At 31.8% G+C, this 21479-nt stretch overlaps 1 protein-coding gene across 1 annotated transcript; it reads right to left on the reverse strand.

The window, feature by feature from the left end:
- Window positions 1-8883: 8883 nt before the first annotated feature.
- On the reverse strand, window positions 8884-17178 carry LOC133206254 (cholecystokinin receptor type A-like). The gene is made up of 2 exons (XM_061342202.1): window positions 16978-17178; window positions 8884-10013 (listed from the first exon to the last, which is right to left on the reverse strand). The coding sequence occupies exon 2, from the start codon at window positions 10007-10009 to the stop codon at window positions 8921-8923; it is 1089 nt and encodes a 362-aa protein (XP_061198186.1). The 5' UTR covers window positions 10010-10013; window positions 16978-17178; the 3' UTR covers window positions 8884-8920.
- Between the last annotated feature and the right edge of the window lie 4301 nt (window positions 17179-21479).

Consider the following 21479-nt stretch of genomic DNA (forward strand, 5'->3'; position numbering starts at 1 on the left):
CACTAATACTCAGATAGCTAACCTCCATACTACAAATGTGTGATGGTGTCAAATAAAATAGGCCTCTGGATATTAAAGAAGCCCGATATTTTATTATTCATCGTAAGGCGTCCTTGTGTTTTCCGCCAAGATCGGAAATTGTTTAACCGATTATTTTAAAGCAGGGGTTTTTATGTGTATTCATTTTCTCCTTTATATTGTATAAATAGACACTTATCTGTCCTTAACTGCCTTTTTACAATAGTTCCTCGGGATGACTGACGATGATGGAGTATAAATGATTGTTTATCTTTTATATTAATGAATTATTAGCACAACACAGTAAATACTAGCTTGCTTTATCTTAATCAGAAGTTCAATGCCATTGGATGTAATCACTATGCGTGGCTCCATCTTTGAAATCTAGATCTGTATCAATGTTCAATGATGTTTTGAGGTATTTATGCCTCAAAGCTGATTTGGTACACAGCAGGATAATCTAAGTATGATAAATTTTTTAACCGAGACAGGCTATTGACATATAAGTTGAGCTTTCTACCATCTTATTTAAAGTTAGCATTTAGCATATTCTATGGTAATTATCATGAACTTGTTTGCCAATCCAACCAATACCAAGATCTTATTTGGACTGAAATGTTTCATAACAATTGTTAGGCAATGTTTTTAATACTAATTTTGACTCCGTTTACTAATACCTAATCAATACACAGGGCTCACCGCGGGTATGATCGGTCGAAAGAAGATGCTCATCTTTCCTAGGCACCTGATCACGCCTCTGGTGTTTCCAGATTTCCTTATTTTTGCCCTTTTTATGTTTGGTATTTTTTTTCAAAATTTGTGAGATTGATCACAATCTTATTTTCACCTTTTCCATTATTTATAAAAAGTCATTAGTATCAGACAGGCAAAAGTTAACAGAGGGGAGTCCGGAAGCCTGGGGTATAAAAAGAGCTGTGGTCAAGGGTAGGGACTTTAAAATTGGAGTTGAAAAGACAAGAATTGAGCAAGCAGACCATTATTGCAGAGTAATGTATTAAGATCATTTGGGAGTTTGACAAGTCTATGTTTGGTTAATTAGACAGTGTTAAAAACTTTAAATTATACATGTAATAAGAGAATTAAGTTACTACATATTAATATATGTGATACGAGAAGAGAATTATTTCCAAACCAAATTTTTTTGTAACTCTTGGTCGTCATGTTAAACAGAGCTAATTGTAGAGAAAATATTTTAAGCTGAAATTTATCTGATTCTGCGCATGGTCTTTACTATTGAAATAACTATAACTGGTTTTGTGTAAAAATATAGCATCAGAGTAAGAAATCTAAAGAGAATATCAATGTTCCAATATGTTGTTCAGAGTCTTAGTGAAAAGTGAGAGTGTGAAAATAGGCTAATTTAAGGTGAAATTGATTTTTAAAGATTTAAATGTCTGATTCTACATTATATCTCAAATGCTCAAAATCATGCGGAACTTTATAACACCCTACTTTCTGTCCTTTGCATAAGAATCTTGTTTATCGCAGAAATTTCCATTTCAAACCACTTATAAGGTGAATATTAAAAGGTCACTTAAATGCCCTTTAGTATCCTTGCTATTTATTCGAATTAATGATAACTGAACCATATCTAGAAAGAATTCTTTAGTAATCCTCAAATTAGTGATAACTCGGTTGGCTGAAATACAATTTTGTTTTTTGCCGTGTGCAACCTTTTATTTACTTTGACCTTCATTGAAAACGACCATAAATTCCTCAAAAGTGATTTGTAGGTCATTTTATTCACATAGGTGACCTACTGCTATCTGTTTTCGTCCGTCGTCGACTTTTCAAGACTTCATACAACTTTTCCCCATGGTTAATTAAAGTCTAGGCTTTTTGACGACACAGACAACTGCTTTTTCAATAAAAATGGAACTCGTAAATTTGCAATTAAAATTAACCTTGTCATTGATCATCTGCAGAATTATTTTGTAAAAAAAAAAATCTGATTGTACACACAAGATAATAAAAAGATACCTGAGTTTCTGATTGACAATATCTATGTAGTTTTTGTATGTCAAGCCTTCCAACAATCTGTTAGAATTCCCATGGGTACTAATTGTGTCCTATTATTAGCAGACCTATTTTGTATATGAAATAGAATTTATTCATAACTTCTACGTGAAAAGAAGAAGTCTCTTGCTATGGACTTCAGATCGACATTTAGATATATCGACAACGTTTTACCAATTAATAATATTCATTTTCATACCCACATTGATTCAATATATCCCTTTGAACTCGAGATAAAAGATACCACAAAGTCTGACATCTGTTCCACATTTGAATATTTTACTAAAGAAAAACATCAATGACAAAATAACAGCCAAACTTATGATAAACGTATTGACTTCAACAATTCTATTGTCAACTTCCTTTATGTATGTAGCAATATAAGATTATTACTTATATATGGAGAATAAGTTGAATCGATATGCAAGGACATGTTCTATGTACGATCAATTTCTAGAACAAAGCAAACTATTGATAACTAAGTTGATGATACAAGGATATCAACGTCTCGTTTACAGTCCACATTTCACAAATTCAATGGTCGATGCAATGGTCTCCTTAGCAAATATATCTTTAAGTCAAATGTTGATTGACTTTTTTTATACAAATTTAGGTCATTATTATCACACTGGATTGACTACGGATTTTTCGTTTTCCCGATCATGACAAGGAGCACACGGCGGGTGTGACTGGTGGACGGGGGATGCTTCCTCTTCCATGGCACCTGATCCCACCTCTGATGTTTATAGAGGTTCATGTTTGCTCTACTCCCAATATTGTTCCAATGGACTATTGAGTTTGATATCTGTTCGTTATCTTCGTATTTCATTTATGTTTGAAATGAGACGTAGGGTGTTAGTCAATTAAAAGGTATATGGACAAGGCCATTTTATGCACAAAATGAGCCTAGCTCTTTCATACGTTTTTGTCTATTAAATCGCTAAAAGGCCACACAACTTATGACAAATTATGTTATTTTATATGTTGTGATTTGATTATCGAACAACTGGACTTAACTTGGAATGAGGACCCATTCATATGGAACTAGTCATTTTTTACGATGGTTATTCATGCTATTTTAGATATTATTTTCAATATTAGTATTTGGGCATGTTATATTAATTTTACAGCAAGTACACTTTGATGTTCACCAATATACAATGCATGAAAAAAAAATCGTAGTAGTTGAGAGTAATTTTTCACTTTACTATTGGTCCAACCATGGGCATTCCCGTGTCAAGAGAGGCGTTGACACGTACGTTAAAGATCCTTCACTGCTCAATGGCCCCATAGGTCTAAATTTGAAGCCCTTCACCGGTATATGGTGACGTGTCTGTATTACATGAATGAGAAATTCTCGAATGGAACGTAAAACAAGATACAATCAATCATATAAATCTGCGTTTCAACAAATATTACTGTTACTTTAATTGTTGCTATGGCGTGTTACATTCGAAAGCCACTTTACGATATGGAATGGCGAACGAGAATCGAAGCCGCGCCTCCCGATCACGAAGAGAACGTCCTGCCAATAGACCGATGTGGATTTGTAAGTGAACAAACCCACTATTTCGCATTTTATGATTTGTCAAAGTTCTCCCTTTTATTCTAGCCATGAATCTAATTATAATGACCATCTCTAGATTTTTTTCCCCTTTGTTTCCTGCTAAGTAACAGAGTTTGCTTACAGTCATCTCTGTAAGCGAAGTGTCCTTTCATTTTGTAATACGTATAGATTCTTCAGTTATAGAATACGTTCTAATTCAAAATCATTCATTACACGTAAGTAACCCACAAGTATTTTTTTTTTGTATTTCTCGATCACATTGTAGAACAAATGTTGATCTCTCCATTCATACGTGCGAAAACAGAAAGAGAAAAATATTATTCCCAGAGTCATCAGATTTTCTGCATCACTACAAATTACAGAAGAATCGGTCGCATCTAAATGGAATAGAACGAAAGCATCTGTGTACTTAACCTTAGTATCATCGGTCACGAAATAACAGCATCTGTGTACTTAACCTTAGCGAGTATCATCAAACTGTTCTAATTAAGTTTAGACAATCAGTCGGTAACATGTATTTGTAAATACCTTTAATTATTCCTGACTTTTGCTCCATGCATGATGTATGTTACATGTAGTTACAAATTAGTTGTTTTTTGAAAGAATGGATTTAATTTCTATACAAAAAATTAATAAAGGAATCTCAAGTATCATATAGTTAAAGTAAAATAAGAATAACATCAATAAATTGAATATCCATAGTATCACTTTTATAATAGTAAATCAAATTTTCAAAGTTTTTACTACATGTTGTGAATCTAAACCTCAAAGTTTTAACTTAAAGTAAATCAGAGTATTTAATTTAGTAAATCAAATTTTGTAGCATTTACTTTAGTAAATGAAAAGGTGTATTTTGACAGAATACTTAACTTGAATATTGTGTACTATCATAGTTTACTATTAAAGTAAATGTTTGTATTATAAAGTAATAAACGCGTAAAAGTTTTTAAATTAAAGATTTTTTTTGTGTCTGTCTGTTCGTATGTCACACCCTATATCTCGAGAACTATAATTGGTATGGATTTGATATTTTACACATATAATATTGCTTGGCACTATGGCTTTTGTAAATTACCATGGTAACCGACCTCGGTACCCTTGACCTTTGACCCACACATGCGTTCCTTTGAACACTCTAGTATAGTATTCATTACAATAAATCAAAGTATGTACTTTCAAATTGACACTATAATGAATTAGTAAACTAAAGTTTGCTATAGTAACTGATGGCTCAATGCATCGCCAATTTCGAGTTTTTCATAACTCAAGGGGCAAGGCCAATAAAAATTATTGTTCAATCATTTGTGCATACCCTTATATTTCATCTTAGCATCACGGTTTTAATGAATTTTGTCAAGATCATATAACCATAATTAGGTTAATTATAATAAACATAATTCTAATAAATTCATCATTACTGATCAGCAGGAAATCTAACAGAGATAATTATTATATTACAACGTTATATTACATTTTATTTCATACATTAGATGGAGATGCGTCCTCGCTCTCAAATTATTTTTCCCATAGTATGATATAACCATTATTGGAAAATTACATATATACATAATATAAGAATCTGTATTTATTAACTTTTTTTTAGAGTCTGCTAGACATTTTTCTCGTTAGATGAACAAACTGGCATTGAATTCTTTGTTTTCTTTGCTGGCGGCTAATGAATTACTTTAACATCGATTCATAGTATTTAGTCTCCCTTTTTTATCTTCCTAATCAATTAACGTAGAAGGTTCATGTTTGAGAAATATATTAATTAAAAATAACTCGGTTACTCAAGGTACAAGTCAGCTGCAAATCAAATTAATGTCGATCGTGTCCTGACAAAGTTAATTTTAACGCCACGTTCAATGTAGTCTATACAAGTCGTCTTGTATTCAGCAACATAAAAACATATTTGTATTGATGAAATCTTTCAAAGATATCTTGTCATAAGGGGATAAAATCATTACAGGAAAATGCCAATGATATTTCCATGCCACTTTATTTTTCCCATTACTACCACTGTCTCCTTAAATTAAAAATATGCAAATGTTATCTTCTCAATACCATTTGCTTATTAATGCAGTTTTACTAGATCAATGTAAAATCAATGGTACCATTTGAAAATACTTTCCTGCATGATAAAAATGACATTGACAATTCCTATGTCTGTAAAAATTTATGAGAACAGTTATTGGTTCTTTGTGATTTCAAGGATGCTTAAAATTCCATGTCCTCAACACCCTATCAGCAATTGGTTATCTTTCTGACAATGATGATCTCTTATGAAAATAGAGAGAACCGGGGCTATCTGATATTTCTTGATTATAGACGTGGACTTGATCAATGTATCACGCTAATACACTTAACGACATTCCAGTTTCACCACTCAGTTTTCGTAAAAGCGATCTGTTGTCTAGAATACACTTGTTTCAGCATCATTATCACACTGTGATTTTTGGTTTTAGTAGTTTAGTCTGATAAAAGCTTATTTAGAAGAATTTTGATTTTTATAGCCTTTAAGACGCTATGAAAATAAGGGGTTTTTGCAGCCAGAGAACTGTCTGTCGAAATCATTTATTCATATATATATATATATATATATATATATATATATATATATATATATATATATATATATATATATATATATATATATATATATATATATATAATCTTAATTTTTCTACCTTCTCTTGAAAGATGTCTCCCTAGAATTCTAACTCTTAAAACTTATGCATGTTTTTTTTCACTAGTTAAAGTATTCTTCATTTCAAATAATCACAATCATTGTAAGTCATTCATAATTAAAGCAGATGCAGTCACCTGTATGGGGCTAATTTTTTGTTTATAATACAATGTACCTCCTCTATAATGTATTCTTTTTGCTTCTACAGAAGAACCACTGGACCAGTTTAATAAATCAGTTATTCATGTACTCGCTGATCCAGTGGATCAAACTTGCCTATATGCATCTTGCATTCGATTCACGTTCGTGTGATGAAGGACGATGTCCCTAATTTAATAGCAAATTGATAATTTTTGAAAGCTTTTATTCTAGAACAACTGGGTCGAAAAAACCAAAACATTTATACTTGTATATAATTTTTTTCAAAATCACACAGTCTTTTAAACATTATAACATTCCAGTCATCGTTACGAAAGTGAGTTCAATACCCTACCTATACTGGATTCCTAAACTTCATAAAATCCTGGTAAAGATACATTTCAGGTTCAAGCAACTGCTCTGCAAAGCCCCTACCTTACTCCTCACAAAAAGTATGAGCTGTTGTAAGAAGAAACTTTACAAGTTCTGTGCTACAACACATTGCTAGACTGCTATACTTCCTGTTAGAAACCAAACGGTAGAAAATGAAAATCAAAAGTAAACATCTGCCTAAGAAAATTCTACAACTTTTAAATCCAGAATGAGATGGCTATAGTGACATTTTTTTTCCAAATTACTTATTTTTATTTCAAGAATTAATTTTTAGATATATGAAGACCAATCATAATTTACCTTTAAATTTACCTGTGATTGTAACCGATAGTACAACAGTCAAGCAAAATTCTTAGGCAATTCGAGGTGTAAAAACGTCTATACTATTACATCCACAATACCTCAAACCCGAATTTGCCTCAATATAAGTGCCCTACCCTTTCTTTTTTCTATACGTGCATATACTCTTTATTTCCATTAACTTCCAGTGACTGTGGTCAGTTAGGGGTGACATATGCTATTATATATATTGTTTGCAATAACATATTTTCTTTTCTAGTTTGTACTTATTTTTAGTTTGGAAGCAAAGGCAAAGAAAGCACAAACCTTACAAAATACAAGTAATTTTGAGAGCGAATAAAAAACAAAAAGTGAGAAAAAAGTCATTAAAGAACGATAGGGGAACACTAAATCAGCGATTTCTATCCGTCACCGGTGGCTGATATATCGATAAAACTCGTGCAGCAACACTGAAAGTTATGCAAAACAAGAGACTTGGCTGTCGACAATGGAAATGAAATATCACAATAGGAAAAGAAACTAAATAGGTCATCTTTATCAGAAGATGTATTCTGTTCTAGAGGCATGAATTAATTGACAGTATTCTTTATCATGATACCATCTCAAACGTAATTTAATATTTTCTTTGAAAACTCGAGACTGCGAAGGGTCTCTCCGAGAGGACTACAATTAAAGAAATCAATATGGAATATTTTTTAAGATAAAGATTGAAAATTTAAGAATCTTTTTGTAAATCATTCTGACACCAATTAAAACTTTAAATGCATGTCATCTTTGTTTTTATTTCATTAATATACGGGAGCGGGAATGACCAATCGACAGGGGATGCTTACTCCTCGTATAGGCACCAAATCCACGTGAATTTCCTGAGTTTCGTTTTTTATATCCTGTTCACAGAATTGTATTGTTTGTAGGTTTATTTGAAATCGACCACTATTCTCTATCTTCACTTTTTTTCATCTGTGTATTCATATTTTAAACAAAAAATTTTGTTATAATTGATATTTACTTTTTTACCTTCATGTTTGTCGCGATACAGGCATTTCGCCAATCTTCTTTTCATTGTTGATCATGAAAATGTTACGAGGAAAGATATATATTTTACAATTTTAAAGTTACTCTGAAAGATTTTTTTACTGACAAATTTATCAGGTGAAATTTTATGTAATGTAGTTAATTATGGAACGCCATTTTGGGTATGATTAATGAAAATTCACAAATAAGTAAGCAATATTAAAAAAACAAACAGAAAAAAATGTGTGATATTCGAAAAAACGTCACAATAATATGTAATACGAAATTTAACCACTGTCGCACTAAAATATAACAAAAACATATGCTAGGTGACGTGTGTTGTAATCTGATTCTTTGCTATTAATAGTTTATGATTTCAAAAGTATGTATTTGCTGTTAAATCTATTATTTCTTGACGAAACATCAAGGAGACAATAATTTCACAAAAAAGGTATTTCCCTATATAAAAATGTAAACGCTAGCTAACCTCCAATATGCATTGTTTGCAAAATAAAGAACTTAAAGTGATGGCAATTTATTTGGCGTCAGTAACTCTTTGTTTTCGAAGAAATTACAGGAAGGTACGCTGTAGAAGAACTCGTGTAAAAGTTGAGTATACAATTATTCCCCCCACTCAAAAACAACGTATAAACTGATGTATTTACAAACAAGAACCAAAATAATTAACAATTTATTTTATTCTTAAGAAAGAATGTAATTGTTTGCTTGGGATAGCGGTTAGTGTGTCATTGTCAGCAAAACAGACATTACATGCACTTGAAGACAATTTTAAGCTGGCGTCTAAAGGCCTTGTTCATAAAAGCATATATAATAGGATTGGCTACGTTATACGCAAAGTACATGTAAAATATCACTCGATTATACCCGATTAATTGGTGTGCCATCAACCAAGCAGGCAAAAACACTAAAATAAAAACAGCTGTTACGACAAATAACATTAAAGCTGTTTTGATATTGGCCACAAGCCCCCTTTCACGGATTGTCAACTGTCGAAGAAGTTCAGAATCAATGTTGTTCTTTTCATTTTTTTCATCTGAATGCTTTCTTAAGCTAGATATCATCGAAGATCGGTAATCAGAAAACCAGGATTCCTTTGTAAGTGGTAAGGAACACATGGACCTTCTCTGACGTCTTCTTTTGGCTCGACGGATCAAAACGGATCTGTAAATAAGTCCGTACAGAATAATGACCACTACCAAGGCCAGGAAAAAGAGTGCTGTGTATAGTTTCTGATAATGCAATGTGAACGAATGCGGAAGTAAAATCTCTGACGTTTTACAAACCCCAGTATACCTGACACAAGTCGTATTAGAAATACCGCCACAGATCTGAATGTCATAGACACTGTAGTTCAACGCCGTTATAATCCCAAGTGAGACAGCAAGAACTGCCATAGACGCAGTAATAATTTTTGCCCTTTGTGCGTTCATGAGGTGTTTAAATGGATGAACTATGCAGAAGTATCTATCAAAAGCAATACCAACCATAATAAATGCAGCAAAAGGAACGTTTGAAGTTATGAAAAACATATACATTTTGCAGAATATATCGTATTTAACATAGTACTTCAGGTATTCGATGATAACTGTATATGGCATAACGACAATACATGTCGTTAAGTCAATTGTTGCAAGTGAAATGATGAAAACCGTTGCAGCCAGTTTGTGGCGCTTTCGTGTGTATACGTATAGAACCAAAGCATTGCCTGTTGTTCCTATAACGCTGAAGAAAGATAACATTCCTACTACTGCCACAATGGGCCCTCCATCTTCAGCATTTATACCACTGCTGTTAACAATCTCTGATGGTTTCAACGTTGTATTCATTCTCTCCATTTATCTGGAAAAAAATATAGGAATTTAACTTTATTTCAATGTTAGTTTTTCTGGCACCAATAAATGCAAGCGAACTATTCAATTTATCTTAACTTATTGCGCATTAGCTTGCACACAATTAGCGCTGATAGTGACACAATTACAAATGATACCTGAAAATGTATTTAATTATTAATATTGTAGTCCAGTTAATTGATACAAAAATTTGTTGTTCATAGGAGGTTGTAACCATTTCATTGCAAGAGCCTTAAACATTCATGAGTGCCTATTTATGATGAAGAACAAACAAAACGATCAAACAGAAAAATTCATAATAATTATATGTATTTAGCGGTAAGGCACAACTTAAGTTTACAAAGTACTTTATAGATAAGGAAATCAACTTTCAAATGAGGAATGGAATGGTCACAGATTTAGTGGGTATCCTCGAATTTACAATCTTAAATAAATTCAAATATCTATGAATCCTATAACGTCTGCCACCGAATTTACGTCACCAAGCATATATTTATAGCAATCTAACAACCCCCACCCCCACCCCCCGAATCTAATTGATTCCACAGTGGCTGAAAATATGAAAAAGAACTGTTCAGACTTTGGAAATTTCATTATTTGTCCTCAATTTTACTTCATCCCTTTTGTGATAAATGTTTTTAATTCAAGTAAATCACCTTGATGTCTAGTATGTACGTGAATGGGAATGCTATGATATGAAATGAAATAAGAAGATATACAGAGATTTTACATGTACATGTACACTACATGTTGATAGGGCATGGAATAACAGCCAATATTCATTCCTTTTGTTTATCTCAGATCCATAGAGTGAAGTATGTATCTTTTTTTTCTTTACATGTATGATATATTTTACTGCCTGCGATGTCAAAGTTTCTCAGTCCCCATTATTTCGGAGATCTGTATCTTTTTTCACTAATCCTATTTTGGTTTCATGATTTACAAATTTTAATTTTCTGGAGAAGAAAAATCCTAGATAAAATATTGCTGTGTTCCCTATGGCTAAAATCTGCCGAATTATATATGTATAATAGAATCCGTAGTCATTGTGTCGTGTAAATTTTGTTTTTCTATGCTTCTGTGGAGAAATGTTACTTGAATAATGTCTGCTAAATTTTGTTGCAAATCAGTCTAATACATCCTTAAAGAGCGTGATGTTTCACTGGAAAACAAGGGATAGACAAAAATTAAGCAGAATCTTTCAGTAAATTCAGCCTTAAACCAAGTTGTGTCAAAGATATGTAAAATTTTGAAGCACTGTATGTATGTATAATTTATGTTGATTAGGTATCATGACCGAGAGGGTAAAATGACTGGGTGTAAGCGTAATATGATACAATTGTCGTATGCAATGAAAGAATAAAAAACTAATAATGTTCAAAGCATACACATCAAGCAGAATGGGAAATTATCATCGATCTAGAAAAACAATACATTCAATTGTCTTCATAGCAAGATACAAAATACTTCATAACAGAAAAGTATAAAATAAAGCAAAACTATACGTCTATGACATAGGGAGAGGGGAAAATCATTAGAAGAGCTTTATTCAATATTTTGTGACCATGCCCCTTGCTTTTTTCAAACATAAATTGAAATCCACTATTGTAGAGAATTTTTTGTCAAACGTAATGATTTGAGCATTACACTCTTGCGAAAGAAGTGAATAAATGAAACCTATTCTATACTCAAACTAATCCAATACACACCTACAGTAGGTGTATATACAAAATAAGCTAATCTCCGTGTCGTTGACTCTAAAAAACGATATGTCTTCTACATGTGCACTATATTTACGTCAATTCTTCATAATTAACGCAACATCGGCAGAGTCAGTGATTCAACATAAAATTTCAGTCCTCTAAATTTCACATGCATACTTTCCCTTTAATTTGTTAAAACAGTTTAAATGTAAAGGTACATATTAAGCTCAAATAAAAGTTCATCATGACAGTCATTTGAAGCTTATAAAAATCATCATGACTTATGATATACAAGTACATTTATCATTTAAGTTCATAATGACACTTGATATACTCTAGAATTTAAAGTTAAAATAGATGTACATAAAAAAGGTGAAGATAACGAACAGTGATCGATTTCAAAAGATCTACAAACAATACAAAGTTATGAACTGGACATAAAAAAACAGACCCCCAGGAATTCCAGAAATGGGATCAGGTGCCAAGGAAAAGTAAGCATCCTTTTTTAAAATAATGATGAAATATTGTTGATCAAAATATGTTAATTATGCATTTAGCACCGAGTTTACAGGATTATAAGAAGTATTTCAATAGTCTAGGCAAAAATTAAATCAGCTGTGTATAAGAATTTTTTCCTAGCCTCAGACAGGATAAAACAAGGTGGCACGGAGAGAATTGATTAGTTTACTGAAATAACAAGGGGTTTTGAAATTAAATTAAATTAAATTTTTTGCCAATTTTCAGGATCTATTTAGTTAAGTTTTACATACGTTTAGTATTCTTTACTCTTACATCTTATAAAGTTTATTTTCCATAGAAATAGAATGAAAAGGATTCCAACATCTGAATTTTTAACTTTTCTGAGGTCTCATCTTTGAATAAAATGACACCATACTTTTGGAATGTAGTATTCATAGTCAGAATGAAAGAAAAACTAGACAGCATCAGCCAAAAGCATTTTATCTTACTTCATCAAAAGGAAAAACATTCCTATATTTTCTTTAACGATGGTAAAGCTTTCCATCATCTATAAGCGATACTTTAATGGGAAACAAATAACTTAAAAGTTTTCACATGGATTTCAAAACTTCAAAAGATCAATAGAAAACTCGATAGAATAATATAATCTTAGTAAATATAAGGCTAAAATCAATGTGGCTTTTCTATTTTTATGCAAATACTGAATTTTCAGACTTGGATTACTTGTAGTTAGTTATTAACTTCTCTGTGTTTCCCCGTTTGATCTTCTGTTGCTTTTGAGAATAAAATCTCATAGATTATTTTCAGCTTTTTTGCAGATCACGGTTAAAACATTTATGAACAATCCTCAAGAGTTCGGATTTTCCAAAATCTGTAAACAACATATCTATTAACAACCTTTTATTGACCTCTGATAGGGTTATCTGATTTGCCTAGAGACTGTTCCAGAAATGGAAATGTATTCCTAAAGTATCTAATCATTCGGGATGAATAATTATATCTTCACAAAATTTATTCCAAAATATATCTCTGACGTGATTATATTCAAAATGTTGATGGTACAACTAAATATTATAAAACTAAAACTATTACACGTTATTCACTGGGTCTTCTTTGCTGTATGTTATTTCTCAGAGACTCGAATATTTTTGTCCCCCGCTTTCACTGAAAGTGGGGAATATTAATTTGGGTCTGTCTGTCCGTCCGTCCGTGACGGTCTGTATTTCTGTCTGTCTGTAACACTTTCGTTTCCGCGCGATATCTCGAGAACCCTTTGAGCTTTCGCAATGAAATTTTCAATAGCAACTCCCTTTGGCCTAAAGAAGAACCAACCCTATTGATTTTTAAGTCAAAAGGTCAAAGGTCAAGGTCATAAACTCTGTTTTAGCACTTTCGTTTCCGCGCGATATCTCGAGAATCCTTTGAGTTTTTGCAATGAAATTTTACATAACAACCCCCTGTGGCCTAAGGAAGACCCCTATTGATGTTGAGGTCAAAAGGTCAAAGTTCAAGGTTGAAAATTTATACATTCCGTCTGTGTGAAACTTTTTGTTTCCGGGCGATAGCTCAAGAAGCTTTTGAGCTTTTGCAATGAAATTTTATACCATAATTCTCTAGGGTCTCTCTCGCCCCCTCTCAAAGTGTCCCGCCCCGTTCTTTTTTTTAATTATTATTATTATTTATTGCATTAAAAGTCGCTTGGCACTATTTTTAGCACAGGGGCATGTGGAGAGTTATTACGTATAATACAGGTTGTCGGCGGACTTTATATTCTTATTACATCTGTTAGAACTGTTTAGTTAAGGCTAAATTAGACACCATGTATTGTGTAAAATTTTGACAATATCGAACGTGAATATAAACATTATATAATGGCCTACTGTTTGCATATAATTTACTTCATAATCAAGTGTCTACGTGGTCTAGCGGTATGACTCTCGCTTAGTATGTGAGAGGTGCTGGGTTCAAATCCTGGACGATCCTCTTTTTTTTTTTGGATTTTTTTTTTTTTGGGATTTACTAAATGATAGTATTCAGCATGTGAAATGAAAAAGTTATGACGTCTGGCTTGTACAAACTCATAAAATCATTATGACAGTGTGATAAATATTCTATATAAGAAGAATGTTCTATACACATATTAAAGAATAAGCAATCAAATCTTTATATCCATATTGGCATTTTTTATTTGCTTCAATATATATGTATACATTTAATAATTCTACAAACCCGGGGGGGGGGGGTCCGACCCCCCCCCCCCCGAACTGCGCATGCTCTTCTTTTTTCCCTAAGCGGGGGACACAAATTCTCTGAATTAGCTTGTTTTTTTATTTCTTGGCTGAATAAGGAACACCATATTCTAGTTTGCAATTTAAATTTCGTTGAGGACATGAATTCCTGGGTTCATTCACATTAAGAATTGAAAAAAATCTAAGCCCCGAAGAAAATTAGTGATTTCACTGAACACTTTTTAAAAAACATTCCATAGAATAAATATCACTAATCAATTGAATCAGCATAGGAATGGCATAACTAACGTGCCCAGCATTCAATCAGGAAGCACGAACAAGCATATTAAAGCTTATAAATTAACATTCTGTGCAATCAACAAAAGAGCATTAATGCAGATATACTGTGAATAAGAGCTATTTACTTGGTCTCTTTCTTCACTTGAAGTACAAAATTACATTTGCAACGAAATGCTTCTTTTTGCTTAATATATAATTATTAAAGTGATAACACATGAGGATGATAAGTCATATCCCTGTTACCTGTGAGATGTATAATATATGAAGAGATATTGAAATGTTACATTTGGAATCCTGCAAAATGCTTTATAAACATGAACTTTAACAGGGCCTCTCCTGTCTTTGGCATTCATTGAGCAACATAATATTCAATTCTCTTTCAAAGCTAACGATTCCCTTTAGCTAACAAACTTTTGCTTACAGTATTTTCTAGATAAAAAATGTTCATTAAAGCTTTTATGACCCTACATTGATGTGAGGACTACGTTAGGTTAAGCGACATAAGCAAAATTTACCTTTTTGACAATCTGCTGGAATTTCGATGGGCACTAATTGTGCTGCTTTATTAGCCGACCTATTTTTATACTACTTTGAAGCAGAATTTATTTAAAAAATTCTATACGAGAAAAGAAAACACTTGCTGTGGCCTTCAACTCGACATTCAGATATATCGACGGCTTTTTATCAAATAACAATATAGCTGTTATTTACATTCATATGTCGACTCGATATATCCCATTGAACTCGACATAAAAGACACAACAGAGTCAGCCACATCTGTTTCATATTTGGATGTTTTACTGGCTATAGACGATAAGGGTCAACCAACAACTAAACTGTATGTCAAACGGGATGAATTCAGCTCTTCCAGCGTCAATTTACCTTATTCATGTACTAATATTCCGCTATAAGAGCATGCTCTAAATACGATCAATTTTTAAACCAAGGCAGGCTACTTACAGATAATTTAATGTTTCAGATATTCCAAAAATCTCTTAAATAGTCAGCATTTCGTAAATTTTATTGTTATAATGACCTTGTAAGCAAATATAATCTATCATTGGCCGTATTTTGACTAACATATTTCATACCAATTGTTACGCCTTTGTTTTTATACTAAATTTGAATATAGACTACTCCGCCTATCAGATCAATACATAGGGCTCCCGTCGGGTGTGACATGTCGACAGGGGATATGCTCACTCCTCCTAAGCACCTGATCCCACCTCTGGAATTCCCAGGGGTCCGCGTTTCATTACATGTTCACAGATTTGTATTGTTTGAAGTTTGCTGAGATCAATCACTGTTCGTTATCTTCACTTTTTAAAATGTACTTGTCTCCTCAGACTCTTTTTTCCAATTAAGAATTTTTTTTAATAAAATGAATTCGAAAATGATCAATTTGTAAACCAATGTTTGAATGCTGAAAACTTGACATTTTTGATATGTTGCATTGCTATATAGAGCTATGTTACTCTGCTTCACGTATCTCTCTGAAGATAATTAGAATAATACAACCTTTGCAATACAAAAAACTATAAGTTTAGAATATATTTTATATGCTTAGCAAAAATCAGCATGTCACTGTTAGCTAGAATTTAATGTACTTTTAGATGTCATTCTTAATTAAGCTTTGATTTTTTAAAACTTTTTTTTTAAATTTTTAATTTAAATCTATTTTTATCAGCTTTTTAATTGCAAAAGAATATTGAATGAATGCTGATACAATGTCCTTATATCATCTAAATCAAATGGTCATTACCTTTTCTTTTTTATGCTATGTAACGTAAAAAAAGGTTTTTACAGTCCGACCTACAGAACATAGTTGAAAGGGCAACTTTTGTTGGAAAAAAATCACAGAGGCGATTCAAATCACTCTTAAGTTGATCCAATTTTTTCATATAACTTAGTAGTTCTAACAATTTGTTTCCTCTATGCTAATAATGATTTACGATATTTGTCGAATCTGTTCATTCGATTAATAGGGATAACTTTTGAAAATCGTTGTATTAGTTTAGCATAATATTTTCCTTTTTTTTTCAAATTCCGTGTTAAAGTTAAGAAATTTTGAATTATCAAGAGCTTACAGTTTTAAAAATTGTAAATTAAAGTATATCACCTGAAAAGTTCTACAATTAATCAAGGTATTTACAGTCCAAATATAGCATTCTTTTTCAAGGATTGGGGTTGTTGAAAAATAAAAGAAAAAAAAAATAAGAACATACAGAAAAATATATCTCACCTTAGAATAGATAATGCATTCTTTCCTCGTAAGAAAAAAAAAGAGAAGAAACACTTATGACGCTGACACAGTCGTAAATCACACAACGCGTTTGTTTTTAAGAACAAAAAGTGAGCACAGACAAATCTGCTGTATTGCAATATCATGTGCTGTAACTACAGAAACTCTAATATTAATATATGCTTTGGCGATGCAAAGGTGGTATTGATCTTTAGCACTTTAGATTGTGTTAGAGTCACTCAGCGGACACCCATTCGTTGGCATGTAATAGATGTGCACGAGCCTTTTATGAGACAGATTGATTCAGCATCATCACTTCATGACAAGGTATATAGAAGGGCTGATTTAATACATCAGAATTGAATTTAATCTGTTTTGTATAGTTTTGTCATGAGTTAATTTGAGAGAGCAGAAGTACATAGACGAACGTTAAAAAACCAAGATACGGTTTCAATACAAATCTTGTCCTGTGTTTTTCTTTAAAAATGAAAGTGATGTAAAAAATTTAAACTTATGCTTTCTGAATCATTGAAATTCCAAGCAGAAAGATCATACAAATCATTTTCTCACATGATCTTCTAAATGCTAATTGTGACTTTATAAACTTGTGCATTTTCCCGTATTTTCTATAAAAGTTGCAGATGAATTTTCAATGTAATTTTCTTTCAGATAATATTGTCCACAGGCACTGCCCACAAAGATTTTGAAATATGTGATTTTTCAAAGAATTTTACACAACATATCCGAAAATTAAAGTGGGCTACGGCTGTGGACACTATTTTCTTAACGAAAATAACCCTCGAAATAGGTCATGTTGAGGCTTTTTAAAATAGAGAAATGCATCAAATTAAAGACGTCATGTTTCCAGAATGGTACTCCTTCATGCCAAATTCTTTCCTGGTTTATCACAGTCATATACTCAACTAATATTTAAGCCGGTTTCAAAACGTTTTGAAAACATTAAATTTTTAGGGCACGATAAAGCTAAAATCGTACCTTCTTCTTTGTTGGTAAAAGCTCACTTGAAAAAAAAAAAGATCTTCAGTTGAATAAAGTGGAGTAATTGTGAATAAACATGTAAGTAAAATATGTTACTGTATAAAAATGAAATATGATTTTTCAGAGAATCAAAAGTAGGGGCAGTTTTACAACTGAATTTATAAATAGGCAAAACAAAACGTTCTTCATTTTATCCTATACTAGCACAACAATCAATATGTCCTTTATTTTTTTTTTCAAGGCAGGATATAATTATAAAATATCAATATACATGTAGTGTCCACAAAGGATATTTAGACCATAGTCTTTCGATGCGCATGCGGAATATTCTTTACTTTCAGAATTATTTATGATTTTCTTTTCGTTTGGCTTGCGATAAGGCAACGCTCAATGACATTTGCTAGTGGAATGCAAATTCTGTGATCAAGTTGGGTGCATATTGACAATATATCGTCATGGAAAGATATAGTGCTTTGGCAGAAAAACAATAAATCTTTCCTGAAAAAAGATAATCAAATAACACAATCACAAGGACGTAACATAGTGTTTCAACGTGGTGGTTGAGAGGGGAGGGGGCAGTAAGGTGCATAAAAGAACTTTGACAAGGCAAAAAATAAATAAATAAAAACCAAGCCAAAATAAAACAAAGGAAAAACTGCCTGAACAAAAATATATTTTCTGCAGATGAAAGGGTTTAATATCTCTTTTCACAGGAAAGAAAAGTGGAGAGAGGCAACCGTCATTTTAGTAAAAAAATTGAATAGCAAAAGACTTTTCTTAAAAAACTGCAAGACAAGCCATCACCCCCCCCCCCTCCCGCTACTTCCTGCCTAAATAAAAAAGTCGAACCTTTGGTAAGAAAGAAAATACATGTCATTAATAGTTATCTAATGACAAGGATAAAATTTTATCCAAAATGACAGTAATTAAAATTTTTGAGGAAAATTAAAGTTCACACAAATGCTGTCGAATGGTTTTGAAGTTCTGTGTCCTTTTTCCAGGCAAAAAATTCTTTTTAATGTAAATTATTAATCAGTCATTTTTTTCTTCCTATAATAGGCCATCGTACCGTCAAGTGAATGATGATAGGGAATTTCCCATATCTTGTCTTCAGGGTTTGCTAATTATGGCTTGTTGAACCTTTTGAAACAGATGAATGACTGCCATTAACATCCTATTGCAATTATGATCTGTTCTAAGAGTTTTGAAAACCACAGATTTGCGATCATTATTATGAAAAACAGAGACAAAGATTTTCTTGAATATATCTTGAATTTCCCATTTATTTACCAGATCTATAGCATTAAAGGTGATATATAGAGCAGCTACCAGGGATGGGACCCTGACTAAACTCCCTCTATAATAAGGCAGGGTGCTTTATATTTCTAAAAACAATGTCACACGTATTTATTCATATCATACGTTGAACAGGTATATTGATTAAATTGTATAACATATAAAAGAAAGAATATCTATCCGGATTCAAAATGAATTCCTTAAAAAGTCATGAATAATTTTATCTTAAAAAACAATGCAAGTACTATAAGATTATATCAGGATCTGAAGTTAAATTGACAAATCAAGTTGATTGAAAAAATTAAGGTTTTTGTTATAATGAATAAACCTTATGTTCCGAAAGTTAAAGAAAAATCTTTCATTTTGATCATTTCAGTATGTCATCATCAACAATAAAAATGGAAATATTGTTATTGAACTATTTCCTTTTTTAAAAGAAAACATTTCCAGTTTTTCAGTTTATGGAATTCCAATTTTTTTTTTAAATTCTTTCCTCTCTGTTTAAAAGAAATTATTTTCATAATGTCCATAAATATTCAATTAATATACATTATAATTATATTGTATTATAATTATATAATACGTAAAAAATATAATTATGATAAGGACAGTGTGATTTCTCATTAGGAACGTTCTCTATTGTTAGCATAATGGAGAGGAATTTTGAATCCTCTCTTGGTAAATTCTTATCAATAGTTGTAATAAGACATCGCAATGTTCCCTGTATTTCAATGTTTACTTCTAATGAGTTGTCTAATTAACACTATAATAATTTTATGTTTATTATCACATAAAGCCATAATTTTTATATTTTGAATTTATGGCTTCAAAATAGATGAGCATTTAAATTGCGTCTCCAATTTGCCCATGAGGGAGTCATAGCTATATACAGAACAAGGCATTCTCTGACTTTTTTTTTTATAACCTTTTATTCATTGAAAAAGAAGCAAATGTCATGAAACAAAATGACTGAAGATTGTGCCTTTCAAATGTTCAAAATACTTTTTCTCCAAAAAAATCTTTGTGAAAATTTCATTTCACATTGTGTAACCCATTCCCCCGCTCAAATTTTATCTTTCACAAAATTCCTTTTTTAAAACTTTTTTTTAGCTTCATAATATCATACCAACATAATCAGTTAAAGTTCACTCTTTCCGTGTTTGCTCTGTGTTTGCTTGTTTGTCTGTATTGGTCCGTGTTTGCTCTGCTCCCGATTTGTATTGTTTTAATGGACTTTGATCTTGAATACTGTTCCTTCTCTCCATATTTCATTATACAAATGTATTTCAATAAGATATAAGTGCATTGTTACATTTGAGGTTATTCAATACTGCAGTAATGAAGATAGATTTTACTCCTTACTTTTTACAAGTTATGAAATGCAATGATTATTCTTATATGATTTGCATGCATACACATGTATCGTATGCTAAAAAGGTCCTTTATTTATGAAGTATTAGTCACATCGTGAGCTTGATCTTTGATTCAGAATTATAGACACCACTTTGATATTTTGAATTTTATCCTAAATCTTGTTGCTATAAGTGGATAATGCGTTTATTGGAAAATCAGATTTGACTGATTTTAACCTTAATGATTAATTAGTATATGACTGATTTTAACCTTAATGATTAATTAGTATATGTAATACTTAGAGTGATGTAAACTTTATGAACAGATAGGAATTTGAATTTTTGCAACGCCATATAACTTCCGTCTTATTCAATGAACTGATGTAGTTTTTCAGTATCGTTTTTTAAGCTTCTGCATATTAACATTGCAAACAGGATCTTATACCCAAGATTTTAATTTCAGGAAAGTGAAGTTCCAGTGGTATCATACTTAAATATGAAGACAGGCAATATAAGTCTTACAGTCTATCGGAATGATCAGTGACATTTTCGTCAGAAGTCACACTTTCTAGGAAGAAAAATACATAAGATTTTAAACAGTATTCTTATTTGGCTGCATTAAACTTCTGCGCAAAAGCCTCTAAATATGGCATGATTAAAAAGAGTGAAAAACTTCTACATATAAGAAGAAATCTCTTGCTGTGGAGTTATATTCGAAATTTATAATGTATATCGACTTGCATGGTTTTATCAATAGTTATTTTTAATTCGTTTATCGACTCTAAATATTCTAGTGAATTCGAAATGAAGCACACCAGTCTACCAAATTTGTTTCATATTTGGATGTTTTACTGA

Source organism: Saccostrea echinata, unplaced genomic scaffold (assembly GCF_033153115.1).
Source record: "Saccostrea echinata isolate AGI-Se365-2 ecotype Australia unplaced genomic scaffold, CSIRO_AGI_Sech_v1 ptg000054l, whole genome shotgun sequence".
Lineage (NCBI taxonomy): Eukaryota > Metazoa > Mollusca > Bivalvia > Ostreida > Ostreidae > Saccostrea > Saccostrea echinata.